Genomic DNA, 14,924 nt, shown 5'->3' with positions numbered 1-14,924 from the left:
AGCTTTTAAGTTATTATAAAGTACAGTACATGTTCATATTGCAAAAAAAAAACATCTGAGATAAACGAACACTGATGAGATTTGTTGTAAAAGTTGATCATTAGTGGAAAGGCTTCACGATTACCAATACAATACAAATATGATTATCAAGACTTCCTGCAAATGAGATGGGACCAAAACGGCAATATAAGGTCAGCCAAAATACACACACACACACACACACACACACACACAGGTAACCAACCTTGATGATTTGGTGAATTTCTACTGGTCGACTGTGGGAAGCCCGGCCCAATGATGTTTGCTTGTCTGTGATTGGTGGATCGCTCTATGTTGTCCTGCTGAAAGGGGGGAGAAAAAAGGCAGAAATGTAAAATAATAATAATACATTTTATTTCAAAGCGCCTTTAAGGACACCCGAGGTCGCTGTACAGAAGATATAAAAACACAAATATAAAATGTAAATAAAATGTAAAAACGTCAGGTTATTAAAATGGTTTAAGAAACAAGAGCTGGGACTAAGAGTCTAATTACCACCTAGATACATAAATGTAATAATAATGATAATAATAATCGTGATAATAATAATAATAATACTGTACAAATGATTACTCCATGATTGAGCAGTCTGCCAGGAAAAATACTTCGTCACACCAATGTTCCTTCTCCTCACATTGAACATTTCCCACGAGACGTGGGGTACACCCTGGACTGGTGGCCAGCCAATCCCAGGGCACATATAGACAAACAACCATTCACACTCACATTCATACCTATGGACAATTTGGAGTGGCCAATTAACCTAGCATGATTTTGGAATGGGGGAGGAAACCGGAGAAAACCCACTGGGAGAACATGCAAACTCCACACAGAGATGGCTGAGGGTGGAATTGAACTCGGGTCTCCAAGCTGTGAGGCCTGCGCGCTAACCACTCATCCGCCGTGCATCCGCATAGATTGTGTTTTTATTGGCCAATTCAGTGATGTTAACAGGGAACTCATATGGCCAAGCAAACCAAGCAAACTACAGGCACCTAATAATACACTGCTAGATTTGGGATGCAGCACGAGGATGGATCTCATCATTCTTTCGTCGACTCACTACTAAAACGTACAGATCTGTCCGGAATCTCAATGCACAAAAGGATGTTATGCACATACGCTGCACATTGTACACCGTAGGTTTGAACAAACACGTCATTTGGATTAGTGTCTAGTCCTGACAACACATGACACCCATCCATTGAGTGTACGTGTATGTACAGTATGTGTAGACCTCTCATGCAGGGCCTAGCGAGAGCGAGAACAGAATGTCCCAGAGTAGATGACTGATGATGGCAGATACTGTCTCTCTGACACAGTGCACCTTGGTAGTAGTGATCTTGCTGCTTCTTGTATGGTGGCACTTACAGTACACAGTGCAGGTACAGTATATCCTTGCTGAAACATGCTTGGCTTTGTCCCTCTGACATGCATTTCAAACTGAGTACGCCATCAAAACCCAGCTAGCTAAGTCCCTTGGAAATTCATTCAAAGGTGTTTAGATAGTCTCAGCGTAATGCTGCCTTGTGGAGGACATCTAAAGTAACATCGTTGGTGGGAAAAGACAATGAAAGGTTCAGAGAGCAGTGACTTATGGTGACAATGGGGTGGAATTTCACCCAAATAGGTCCATTATTCATAATAAAAGCTTGGTTGAATAGTTATGAATGTAGAAATTACAAATCCCAAGATTTAGTGTAGTGTACCCTTACTTTACTGTACATAGTTATACCATTTTAACTTTTTGACATTTGGCCGTGTTATATATTCATAATTATGTTCTGCATTGTTTTTGGTCAATTTGCAAAAATTACATTTGTAGTTCATGGCTCCACTTTTGAAAAACCCGTCTTGCAAAGCGTCATTTCTGGAAGCAAAATCAGCAGAATAATGCCTCTCTTTTCCTGGAGAAGGAAAGGCTGCACATACTGTACTTAAAAGGTAAAATAAAAAGGTAAAAACACAAATACGTATGTTTCAGTTTATAACAAGTTAAATTAATGGGTCTAAAAAGTATATGAAAACATTTTTTACCAGAGTGAATTCATCATTCATCATGACCATCATAGTACTGCAGTCAACCATTGGTCTTCCTGTTCAAAACTGTTATATGATGACCGTTACACATTTACATTATCTTGACTGAGGAAAGTAGCAATAAATAAACCAAAACTATTTTTATTAATTAAAGTCTGTATCAGAATAAACCGTGCTTCCTCATCTGAGTGGACGAAGCCTGTCTTCCCATGCCATGCTTATTGAATACTTTTTACAGTAATAACAGTACGTAGTGCACTACATGTTTCCCTCACTGAGTAATGACATGACAGAAATCAACGCCACACCATCAAGTGGATTTGTAACAATCAATATATCGTTAAATATTTGATGAGAGAAAACCCAGCTTGAATGTAGCGTCACTCCACAGTTGTGGATTCTGGACTCCAACCATCTGCGATTCTGGACCCCAACCATCTGCCCACCCACGGAACCTCTCTTGATACCAAGCAAGCCAACCACATCCAATCAGCAGTTTGCATTTGTTCTGTATTTGTTTCAGGTTCAAGCTCTGTTGGTCGGACTGAAAGTGAAATATCGGATCTTAATGAGACTACCATCATTCAGACATAAATAATAATGTACTCAACACAACATCACTCACTTTTCTCCTTCATGCGGCCGAGGCCATCATCGGCACACGGCATTCTGTCCGGGGGTCCGGCCACCAGACTGTGACCCATCCCTCCCCAACCCAGTCATCCAAGTGATGGGACGGTACAGGAGTGGGTATGTGTGGGTGCATTCAGGACAGGACGGCTGGCCAAGGTTCAGCTCCGCTGAGCAAAGATGTCGGGACTCTTTCACAACATATACGGGTCTTGAATGGCGTTTTGTATGGCTGTCTGGGACTATATTAGCTAACCCACACACATACACAAACACACAAGAGCTTTAAAGTATACTCTTTTGTGCATCTTAGCACAAAAAACCCAAAGCCAGACATCCATTCGCGCTTCTGTGGACAATTGGCAGAATTTCACGAGCGGATTTAATCCCATGGATAGTGGCCTTTTAGCATAATTTTCAGCCATGCCAGTCCTCTGCTTTTGGTTACGAGGCTAATAAAGCCCAGACCCAAACCAGCGGAGAGGCTAAATGAGACAACAAAAGAAAAGCCAACTTGGGTCTTTGTTCTCTTTCTTTTTAGGCCTGCTCTTTCTCAGTCTGGTTGGCACTCCAACACAGCATGCACACACATACACGTCCATAAGAGGGGTCAAGGCGGGACTGCGGGAGGCCAAGTTTGGACATGGATCATACAAGTGTCCTTTCATATTGATGAAGTTGAGGAGTGCTCATGGGGTTGAGCCTTTCAAATGGGCTGAGTGGTAGACCAGATAGACCAGATAGACCAGCCTTTAAATCGGCCACTCAAACAAAAAGAAAAGCCGAGGTCAGACTTGGGTCAAATGTTATGACAAATGATTGAATATGAACTGATATTAATACAGAACATCATAACAACCTCTAATGCAGTTTGTTCCTGAAAATAACTTTGTATAAAGTTTCGTATCAGCCATTGGTTGGTCCGCTTTTCATGACGATCGAAAATAGGGTGCAGAAGTCCAACCACGTCCGACCTTGGCTGCACTCTAATGAGTAAATGCTGTAAACAGCCTGGTAAATATCCTGTATGATACAGTGGTGGGAAAAAGTTTGGGCACCGCTGATAATTGAATTCCAGGTAAATATCATATAGCAGACCAACGTGGGGATAGATGAGAAGTCAAATGAAGTTTAGAGGATTTACAGAAAATTATTGCAACAAAAGTAGGCAGGTGCCTAAATTTGGGCACCCCAAAAAAACAAAACTAGGTCAGACTGATGTTAAATGTTCACATTTGTGGGTGTCTGGAATGAATTCACTGGCTTTACATTCTTTTCTTTGGGATCATTTACTTTGGTTAGAGTTCCTTTTGGTTTGAGTCGGATTAAGAACGTTAACCAGGGCACCACTGTACAAACACACAAACCTTTTCATTCTATAACGTAATGAAAAGTTAATAAACCATCATTTCATTTCTGAAATATGCCTTGTTTATGGCTTGTTTATTGTGGGGGTACTCCAACATTATGTTCGTATTCCCACGAAATCCTATTAATTTGAGTTGAAAAGTTCAGAACAGCCTTGCTTTGAGTAAAGCTCTGGAGAGAATCCCCCGCTGACAGAAGAATGGATCTTACCTGATAATTGGGATGATGCAGGAAGTAATCGGGACATCCTGCCACAGCCATGATTTGTGTTCAGTTCTTTCGTACAATCTGCTTGAGTCTGGAAGATAAACTAAGCAGAACCTGCAGAGGAGAAAGACAAAAAAAGGCAGTCTATTAAAAAAGGTGGAACACCTATTCCTACCCATATTTTCCATATACATTTCTGACCAAACATGATCTAATTATGAATATATAATACGTCACAGCTATGGTAATTACTCTTTAGAGTATTTCATGTACTGTACCACCCTTGGAGACCCTTGGGTTAAAAAAAGAACGACCAGCACTAAATGAAATGTATTTCTTTCGGTGGATATCCTACTAACCTTTTGGTCCTGCTGCCACTCAACAAACACCTCTGAACGCTAACCCAAAAATACACTGCAGCCCCCCCCCCCCAGAGCTTAAGTTAGACCTCGGCGTATATTTGGAGCCCAGCAGCTCAATCACAAAACTATGAAGGCTCATATGCAGCAGTTCACGACCCTCCTTTGGTATTCCAAAAATATGGCTTGCCATTAATTAAAGCTACTTTTATCTTGTGTTTGCATTGGTGCTTATGTGTGTGTGTGCATCTCTATTTTTGTGTATAAACTGTATGTGTGTCGGTGAGGGTATTTACACATGAGGTATACTATGTTTTCCATACTTATTTTTTTAGACTCTTTCAGAAGTTCTTTTAAAAGTGGTGCATCATGTTGTCCCTGGATGATCGAGCAGTGTAAAATCCTAACATAAAAAAAAACACTGTAGTTGTCCGCTACCAATTTCCATCATTAACAAGGGAAATAGGACGTCTATCTGCCTGGACCTTAAAAGACTTCGAAGGAGAATAGTGGAAGTCATGAAAAAACGTTAACTTCACCATGAAAATCAATGTTGCCCTTTAAAGCCTTTATTATTGTTGGTCTGCTAAAAAAATCATCCAGTGTTTTGCTGTGATTAGAAGTCGTTTATTTTCAGTTTCCTTTCAGCTAACCTGATTTTTCTGCTCTTTTTTAGGAGCTTTAGAATTGCTCCCAAATAATGATGAAACCATGAATGCAATCTTAACAAAGACATTGGCAAGGGTCTGTCAAAGACTGGTGAATGGACTTGCGTGTAATGAGTGTGCGTCACACTGCGTCACGCAGTGTTACGACTCCTCATTAAGCCATGGAGTTGCTGACGAGCTACACTTCAACTGTACGTTGATTATATTTCGGTTGTCACAGGAGTCGAAGGATTTTCAACTCCACTCTACTCTGGCTTTTCTTCAAAACTGGACTGCCAAAAAGCTGCAGGAACGTGTCATAGAAACGATACACAGTGGTGTGAAAAAGTGTTCCCAATTTCCTTTTTTTTGCGTGTTTTTCAACTTAAATCCTCCAGATTGCTCGGGACAGTCACTGGAGATCTCCAGCGGCTGTGTCTTGGGGCATTGGCCAGGAATAACACCCCAGATACGTGAAAGGTAGCTAAACTCCAAAAACCCCCCCAGGCCTTACATTGCATATGAGCCCTTTTTGGATTCAATCTATGCAATATTGAAGAATCTGTACGGCCAAACCTTTGCACATTGAAGATGTGACAAAGACAAACCTGGCAACCTTGGATTTTTATGTATTTATTTTCTGACACAGGCTGCAAATGTAATTAATTAAAACAGCAATGAACTATTACACTTCAGTATTACAGTGTACAATATCCAGTTACAAAGTAGAAACCATTTTAGTGTACTCAAAATGTGTACAAGGTGGCAGGTAGGATGTAAACAGTACAGGCCCTTGAAAAGATTAGCCTAGAGACTCGTAGCAAACCTGCGCGTCGCCTCCTGCCCAAATCAATGTGGTCAACAGTACCATCAGATAAACATGTGTTGGCGATCAACACACTCAGTCCATCTCAAGGTTAATGTGCTGATATGTGCTTATACCTCCAAAGGTTTAGCTTTAACATGGCAAGGTGATCAGCGCTGAAGAGAGGCTAGAGGCCAAGTCTGGGATCATCACACATCTGAGCTATTTAAAGTAAAGCCTCATTAAAACAGTAGATGGAAACATCTCTCTCAACACGTCACCTTTGCGCAGCGGTGGATCAATCAATGTCTGGGACTAACTAGCATATCAGACAGACCATGAAGGCGCAGTTTTCATTCTTTTTGAACATATCATCTGACACAGCAACTCAAGCTGGTAGCACTTGTACTGCCTTATATAACAGTATAAAGTAAAAGTATCATATAAGACTAAATTCCTAAATGGTTGTCTTTTGGAAGAATCTGCAAGAGCATCCAATCTAATAACTTCTGTTTAGAAAGCAACTTTCTTATGGAATGCCAGTAGCTACAGGATGTATGAATAACTGGCGTTCCGCAAGTCCACTGTAGCGACTGCAGATCAGCTTACAGCCCATCAATGATGCCATATTATACTGTACAAAGAAAGGGTGCTGACCCAAAGAGCAAGGTGAGACTTATGGGTGAGATGGTGTGGATATGCATCTCTGTATACGACCACGCCCATTGGCTATTTTGTACCTTGGAATACAGTCATGAATTATTCAAGCCATAACTTTAATAATGCCTTCCCTGCAGCATCTTCCCCTCATGGGGGCCGCTTGGCCTTTCCACAGAGTCCAATAAAAGCACATTGAAGAGACACACATTGAAATATTCAACTTTTAACCTTACAGACAATATAGAGGCCTAAAGTAAAATAAATGGCCGTCTAGTAGGATGCACCCGCAAATATACCTCATAAACGTGACTTTATCTGGCTGCTGTTGGTCAAGGTTGTCTGTCCTCTTGACCTGTCTTTCTGATGACTTGTGTCTCCATCTGCTTTGCTTTTAGTGTCCCAAACAGAGATTACCGTTGTTGTGACACACAGGGTATACACTGTGTCATAATGGTATAGTCACATTGGTAGACCCTACCCTAAAACCTAACGGAGTAGCCATGTAAATGACATTCATTTTGAACGAAGAATAAGCCTTTGTGTCCCTTTGGGTTTCATTCAACACCATCACATTCGCTGCCAGTTTTCATAATCCAAAACTAAGAAAACATGGGCTCAGTAGCAGCAACTGCCCGCTTCCAACTCAGCTGTGCAGCTGTGTCAACTCCTCTCCTTGTGTATGCAATTGTAAAATGTGTTCATCTTACTCACCGTGCCTTGGGTTAATTTGACTGGACACAGCTGAACACTACGCTGCTCCGCTCTGCTTAGTCATCTTTGGAATGCAGGGAGCACATTTTTTCCCATATCGGGTACTGGGTGAAAATGCACCGGCGATACAGCAACGCCACCCCCCAGGCTAATGGGTGGATGGTGGAGACGGAATGCCATGCCATAAGATATCACCATGACCGCTTGATTGCATTGACTGAAGGCTGTCAATCACTCCGGATATCACGATGTCATCGAGATACACAACCCTCAGATCAATCTTCAGTCTTTGGTATGCACTTTCTGTTGACTAATTGTCCTGAACTCTGCTTTTTGGTTTTCACTTTCTACTCTTATTTTGCTGCTTTGTACACCCGTATATGTTTTTTGAAAAGCGCTGTAAAAATAAAATGTATTATTCTCCTTATGATTGCAATTATGAAGTAAGGTCATTATGAAGGTCATTATTTCCTGATTGAATTGATTAGAACGAATGCCGCAGCTGCCAACAAATGGTATGAATATCATACTGTATTTATTTATATTCACTTTCTGCTTTTCCCTGTCAAGGGTGGCCACAGCAAAGATTCCAACCCGTCCCACATTATACCACGGGGGACATAATACCAGTTTTTGGGAGGGTCTCATTTTGAAAGCATGAAACGTCAACAAAACAAGGATTTATCCCGCAGTCCAAACCTCTGTCTTACAGAAATAAATATGACAATCTGCATGCGCTTAACAATACTAAACCATTGCGGTCCCCGGGGAGGGGTGCACCACTTTCTGTCAGCATCTATTCACCCATTTTTTACAGCACGTTTCTAATTGCTTCTTTTTCTCATCAGCTCAGTCACCGTCGGACCCAAATAGCCCACTCAAAATCTAGCCTTTGTCGTTTGGCACTTCCTGAAGTAAACAACCTTTAAAGTGAACTTTAGCTTAGCCCTAATATGATTGCATTGTAAGGGAAAACTGCACTTTCCCACAGTGACCCAAGCGCCACTATGATGCCCCACGCCCACCCACTCCCTCTTCTCCAAAATCTGGTCTTGCCCCGGTGTCAGTCCCCATGGCCCCTCCCCAATCTTGAAGCTATTCGATCCCCAACATCAACAGGTCCTAATTTGAGAAATGGCACCGATCCAAGTCATGGCGTGGAGTCTACAATCCACTTGAGCGAATGGAGTGAACTTAGCTCAACCCCTGAGGAGAGGAGAGGTCATTTATTGACGTGTATATGTTTAAACTGGTCAGACACTTCCATTGAGACTATCTGGGGGTGGTACTGGGAGTTATCAAAACTTCCTGTGACCTTCAGATGATGGATCATGATGTATTGGATGTAAAGTTAGATGTTGCAGGTCTATAAGCACGCTTCTTTTAAGACACGTGCACACATGAGCAAGCACTTGGTGAAGGAAAACATCCCTCGAGGGGCGAAATCCTTGAACCAACCCCAGGCTGCATGTGTGAATAGCTTAGGTTGCTCCTTTAGTCCTGCTTTGGTCCACCGTAATCTTTAGCTGAATGTATGGTGGCCTTCTCATATTCAAAGGAGAACAATAGTAATATCTTTAACTTGAAGACAAACAGTCCCACCAATAGCCAAATGATATCACATAAAACTTAATTATAAAAGCATAATTAACTTGAGGTCAAATATGGTCAGACGGTACAGTTTGTCAGGCATGACGCAAGAGTAACAAGCACTTTATTGTGATGCTTTTTGTATTTTAAGTAACTTCTAAATGAGACTTTTCATTCCAATTATCAGCTTTCAGCTGTCTCCAACGAGGTTGACGGTGTGAGCGTGGATGTACGTGTGTGGGCTGGTGGTGATTTATTCTGCAGCGCAACACGGAACGATGGACAGAGCGGAACAGAGCATCTCTGTATTCGGTTTTAATCAGCAGATTAGATGGTAGTCACTCCTCACTGGATGTGCTTGTTGCACATGTTGATTAGTCATTAATTGGCAGCTTGCATTATTTGAGGGCAGCAGCGTAAAGTGGGGCTATAAGAGAGGGCCTGATGTCATGCCGGGGGAGGCTGAATAGCATCGGTCTATGAGAGAAAGGCCTTTTGGAATCCTAATTGGATGAGGATTTTAGGACTGCTCCAGAGAACCAGTCTTATGCAATGGCCAAGATGAATGCATTGGCCTTCGGGGAAATGGTGGACAAGATGGCGTTATTGGTGACGGTTATTGGAAGGGTTCGCTTACATGGACGACCCAACCTTTAAAAACACCTAAAGGCAGCACGGAGCCTCATTAAAAGGAGTACAATATAAAGAAAGTCACATTGGAAGTGACATTGTCAACACCAACAGATATTTTTTACATTAGACATTGTATCATAAAAAGTGGGGACCACTGTGGGGTAAAGCCATTTATTCTATTTATGTACCCAAGTACACAATTGTAAACCCTATTTTTTTTTGTAAACCCAACTTTTTCACTTCCAATGCCATCCACGAGCATAGACTGTTGGAAAAAGCTTGTTCAAGTGATGGTGCACAAACAAAAAAACGGGCAACAGTACAAATGAGAAAAACTGACTCATTTACTTCTTGATGCCCCTGGTGGTGCAATCAGAAATAGCCTTAGTGTAGTTAGGCTAGACACCATCAGGGTCTGGGTCTTTCTCGTACAGCCAATGACTTTTTGCCACCCCACGGGATTTCATCACGCATTGCAAATGTGTCAAACAGCGGTTCATGTTTCAGAGAGCCGTAGTGTTGCAAAAACTGGTAGCGTATACGGTCACACGATACCGGCAATATACGATGGAAAACACATAAATACGTCAGCATCACACCGTGCGGCCACACAGACCCAAATTACGACTTGATTTGACTTAGCAATACCAGCGATTTCAGTGATAAAAGACAAGGCTTGGTGGTGAAAGAGCCAACAAAAGAGTAGCGAGCGAGTTAAAAGGCGGGGCAGAGAGTGCATAGATATAAACAAAGCAACAACATAAACTGAGCCAAGTTTCAGACACGAGGTGTTAAAAAAAACCCTCCGTACGTGTAAGAGATACCATTTCATCAACACCCTCAGCACATGCCCACCTGAGCCTACAGTCCATCAAGTGTTGAGTTACGTGAATAATAAAAGGCAACACTCATGCCTCGCACGCCGGTTTGGGTTTCAGCCATATTTGGACCAAAACCAGCCGGTGAGAAACCCGATCCATTGTACACTCTGGAGGTTAGACAAGCAGGCGTTGCATGGCCTTAGGTCACTCGTGGAAAGTAGCAGGAATCAGGTTTGTATAGCTGTCCTCTGGGAGCTGTGGTTTTTAGAAACACTTCTTGCAAAGCAGAAATTAATTCCATGGCGGTTACCATATAAAACCTATATACACCAATAAAACCTATGACACGACTGTTTGCAGAATGTTTGAAACCATCCAAAACCTGGTCAACAAGTGGTTTTCGAGTTCAGGTCAAACTTTAGCCAAAAAACCTAGAGCAGAGTTCAATGTCACCGGGGTACCTTTTGACCATTAGCGTCCCAGCTGAGAATTTGGCAGCAGAAAGGAGTTGCTTTTCGAGCCACTCAGTTGGCGGACATGAACTGTGCTGAGGTCCCCCAGCAGGCATTGGTTAATGGTGTCATTACATCAGGGAGGGGGTATTAACAGTATATAAGCCTAGACTAACCAGTGCTGAATGACTGCTGGCTGACGCAAGACCCAATGGAATGCTGCCTAGAGCACAGCCACGAGCTCTGATTGCACCAATAGCGGTTAATAGGATATCTCCGCCACTTTTATGGCAGCTTAAAGTACGTGCATACGAGAACGGACAAGGAGGCACTAACGCTATATTTGCGTGGCCAAAAAACAAGCGTATATTTAAAATGAGGTGTCACTTTTGGCGCTTTAACAAATCACCGGTCTTACTGCGACCAAGCAAATATTTTCATCCCCAAAATCTGGTAGATCGGTGCCAAATATGGCTTTACATATTTTTCAACGGTTTATCCCAAGACACAACATTTGGGTTTTGAATGCTGCAAAAAGACGAGTACACTTTGTGCATATAATTATGAGCAATATGTGCAGTCAGCAGCCTTTTGGCAGCTTGTCGTCTTGCAGAGTTCATGCCCCATCATGCCTGTGCTTAGTGAGCAAGGACTTGAAATAGCAGGCGGGGTGTAGAGGGGGTGAGCACAAACCACAATGCGAGCGGCTGCCATGCGCACAGGGATGCAACCGCAACATCACTGAGCGAAAGCAGGAATTAAAGCAGGAATTAATGGGCGAAGGCAGGGAAGAGAAATCCTCAACGGTTACAGATGAGAAAAAGTCCCAAGCGAGACCTGACTTGGGCTTTAGCCTCTTTAAGCCAAGGTAGCGGTCACCTGATCCCACAATGCTTAGCTGGAAGAGACTAAATGGCTAAAGTTTCTAGCAAGTACCACAGCCAACCTAGCTTCACTCTAAACAATCTCAAGGATTCCGTCTCACTTTGGAGTGCAGTCGGTCGCACTCCAAGGTACATTCCGGTGAACGGTGGAAGGCGGACACTATTCCATTCTCCGACAGAATCCTTCCGTGTTGCATTGAACAACAAAAAAAACAAAAAGTTCCATTTCCAAGTACCATAATGAAACCACGACTCTGCTATACTCAGCATCCATAACTGTAACAACAAACATATTGCATCGTTTGCCTCGCTGACCACCAATTGCAATTTTCTGGTTGCCACAGCATAAATCTTAATGTTCCAAACTTACTTAAAACAATACAAGCTTTTGTTTTAACTGCACATGAGGAAGTTCTGTCAAATGTAAATGAAACGTTTAGAAAATTGCTGTCCAAACAACTAAAAACAAACAAAACTTGCACAACAGGTTAGGCTGCAGACCTGCTTTGAGCCTCTAACCAAAAATAAAGTGCACAGTGGAAGACGAATAGTCGTCCAATGCCATCAACTCTCAATTTCCCTCACAGTAGATTTGCTCTTTACACGGCTCGCAAGTGCCAACAGCAGCCGTTGGCCTGGCTCACTGTTCAGACTAGCTTTAGCTGTTGTCTTAGCTTAAAGGGCAACTGCACTTCATCATTCACAACCCTTATGTGAACATAAACACATATTTCTTTCCGAGGACTGGAAACTTCACTGGTGACTTCACTAATGTTTTAATCATCAAAATACAGCAAGATACATGCAATAAAACGCTTTTAAAGGTTTTTTTAGACGGCTTTGGAGTCAAAATAAGTGTGTCCTAATGATGTGCATTGTTAGCTAGGTCATATTAACTTGTTTTCTTGCGCTATATGTGTTCATGTTTCACATAAGGATTGATGGGCAAAATTCCCAAAAAAGTGCGGCTCCCCAGACACCAGATCGCCCCGGACACCGTCGAACAGCGTGCATGCTTAATACCGACCCAATTAAATAAGTTATAGTACCTTAGAAATACTGGCCTAACTAAGATAAGAATGCTCAGTTTGCTTGGTTCGGTCTTTATTATATACAAGGAGGTATTGCTAATATTGGGGTTACCTTACACCCGTATAGCTAAATGAGGGGGGAGAGATTGTATAATACAGGTGAATTCATGTTTTGACAGTAGTGGTAATCATATGACAAAAATCAAGTGGAGCCCCTCCCTCCAGTCAACGCCCCCCCTGAATCTCAGTACCCCCACCTATCCTGCAGAGGATAGAGGATTGAATGCCGTCAGAAATGTCACATGTTGTGCAACTTTTTTTTTTATTTGTAAACATAAAAGTTGATTTGGAAGGGAGCCCAAAATGACAAAGCAGCATAGACTTTTTATGAAGAGTGACTTTGTTAGATAAGATCATAATCAGGCTCTCTTCCTCTCCATATCTTTTTATGCCGATTAGTGTGACCCGTTTATCTCAGTTCACTCACAGCAACATGTGCATTTTGGCATGATCTCACATAAAAACATACAGTAGAGTTTACACATGCAAAGAGTTTCATTGTCGCTAGCAGAAAGGTTTGAATCGGGGTTGTAGTGGTATGGAAGTGGACTGCAGGATGGTGAGGGGGAGTTGGTTTCCTTTTTTAGCTTCACGGAAGGGGCAAGGTACTGTATTAGAAATACCCCTGAGAATAATCTTCAGTTATACACCATTTGCAAATAATTGTGTTAAGTTAATAATTATCATATCATCTTTGCAAGAGCATCTTTTTGCTGGATAACATAACATATGATTCCAATTGTTTTGTCCAATTATTGTTTATATTCTGAATTACACAGCATGATTGAAAAGTAACTCGCCCTTTTAAAATACTTCTAATTTATGGGAAATAAATCTGAGTTCTTTTCTTTTCAGATGGATTATTTTGTTTAAAAATGAGAAAGCCCAACAAAAATGGTGGACATTTTTCTTATCCTACAAGAACGGGCCCAGCTAGCGGCACATCACCCGTCATCCTGGGCGATATCATCAATGCCCAAAGGCACTTCAGCATGCTGGCCGCTTATCACTACTTGGGAGAATATTGAAGATTTGATTTTCTGGCAAGATGCCGCTCCTTTTTTGTTATTGCCGTTTGGGAATGACTGACTGCCCCCTTCCTCTGGAGATGGATGGGTCGCCATGGTCCTGGTCCACATGAGTGGCCTGCCAGAAGTCCTGACTTAACACCCTGCCACTTTTTTCTTTGGGTTTGGATAAAAAAGGGCAGGTCTATTCTACCAAACCGACGACTTCAGAAGAAGCTGAAGTGCGAATACGAGAAGTTATGTCTTCCATCCTACTAGAGTTCCTTGTGAAATCAGCTCATGCGATCCTTGGCAGATTGAAAAACTGGTGGCGAATGCTGGCATCCATATCAAATTTGAAATAAAACACTTAGTTTTCCTCTCGGAATTGAATATATACACATGGGAACATCTGTGTTTAGTGAAGCCTGAGATCAGGGGTGGGCAAACTGCAGTCCACGGGTCACATCAGGCCCACCAAGCGTCATTTTGCTGTGTTTGTTGCATTTCTACTTGATTACAAAATATGTTGAGGAGGTTTTCAGAGCAGTAAACGAGGAGTTAACACAGTCCGAACTTTCAGTGTTGTGACCAGTCCAGGGTGTGCCCCGCCTCCCGCCCCAAGACAGCTGGGATAGGCTCCAGCACCCCCCTGCAACGCTGGTGAGAATAAGCGGCATAGAAAATAGATGGATGGATCATGCTCATATTGCTGTTGCAGCTGGACTACCCAGCATGCCTTGCTGGCATTTGGAAATAAGTTTTAATTTTGTTGCACCGTGAGCAAGTATGTGGCTCTGCCTGATTCCAACCAGCTTTATATTGACCCCCCGGCCCTGCCATTTTTTTGTGGTGCCCCTACCTTAGATTCTAGTTTAGTTATTCTGGTTTACATTATAAACCACTGTACCACCATGTACAACTGTCATGTTGCAGTACTTTTTGCACAAAGTAGTCTTCTCTAAAAGGACCCGAACAGC

The 14,924-nt window shown here is 42.3% G+C and overlaps 1 protein-coding gene across 3 annotated transcripts in view; it reads right to left on the bottom strand.

The window, feature by feature from the left end:
* LOC131105070 (growth factor receptor-bound protein 10-like) overlaps nucleotides 1-14,924 on the bottom strand; it is a 54,761-nt gene that overhangs the window by 38,760 nt on the left and 1,077 nt on the right. For 2 of the 3 annotated variants that reach the window (XM_058052806.1, XM_058052804.1), the window contains exons 2-3: nucleotides 4,288-4,398; nucleotides 245-341 (exon numbers count right to left, since the gene is read on the bottom strand). In XM_058052806.1, the coding sequence (XP_057908789.1) occupies nucleotides 245-341; nucleotides 4,288-4,338 (148 nt within the window). In that variant the 5' untranslated portion in view covers nucleotides 4,339-4,398. The remainder of the gene's footprint in view (nucleotides 1-244; nucleotides 342-4,287; nucleotides 4,399-14,924) is intronic. The other variant, XM_058052805.1, reaches the window with a different exon arrangement.

Source organism: Doryrhamphus excisus, chromosome 17 (assembly GCF_030265055.1).
Source record: "Doryrhamphus excisus isolate RoL2022-K1 chromosome 17, RoL_Dexc_1.0, whole genome shotgun sequence".
NCBI lineage: Eukaryota > Metazoa > Chordata > Actinopteri > Syngnathiformes > Syngnathidae > Doryrhamphus > Doryrhamphus excisus.
This window is presented reverse-complemented; position numbering and strand designations above follow the sequence as displayed.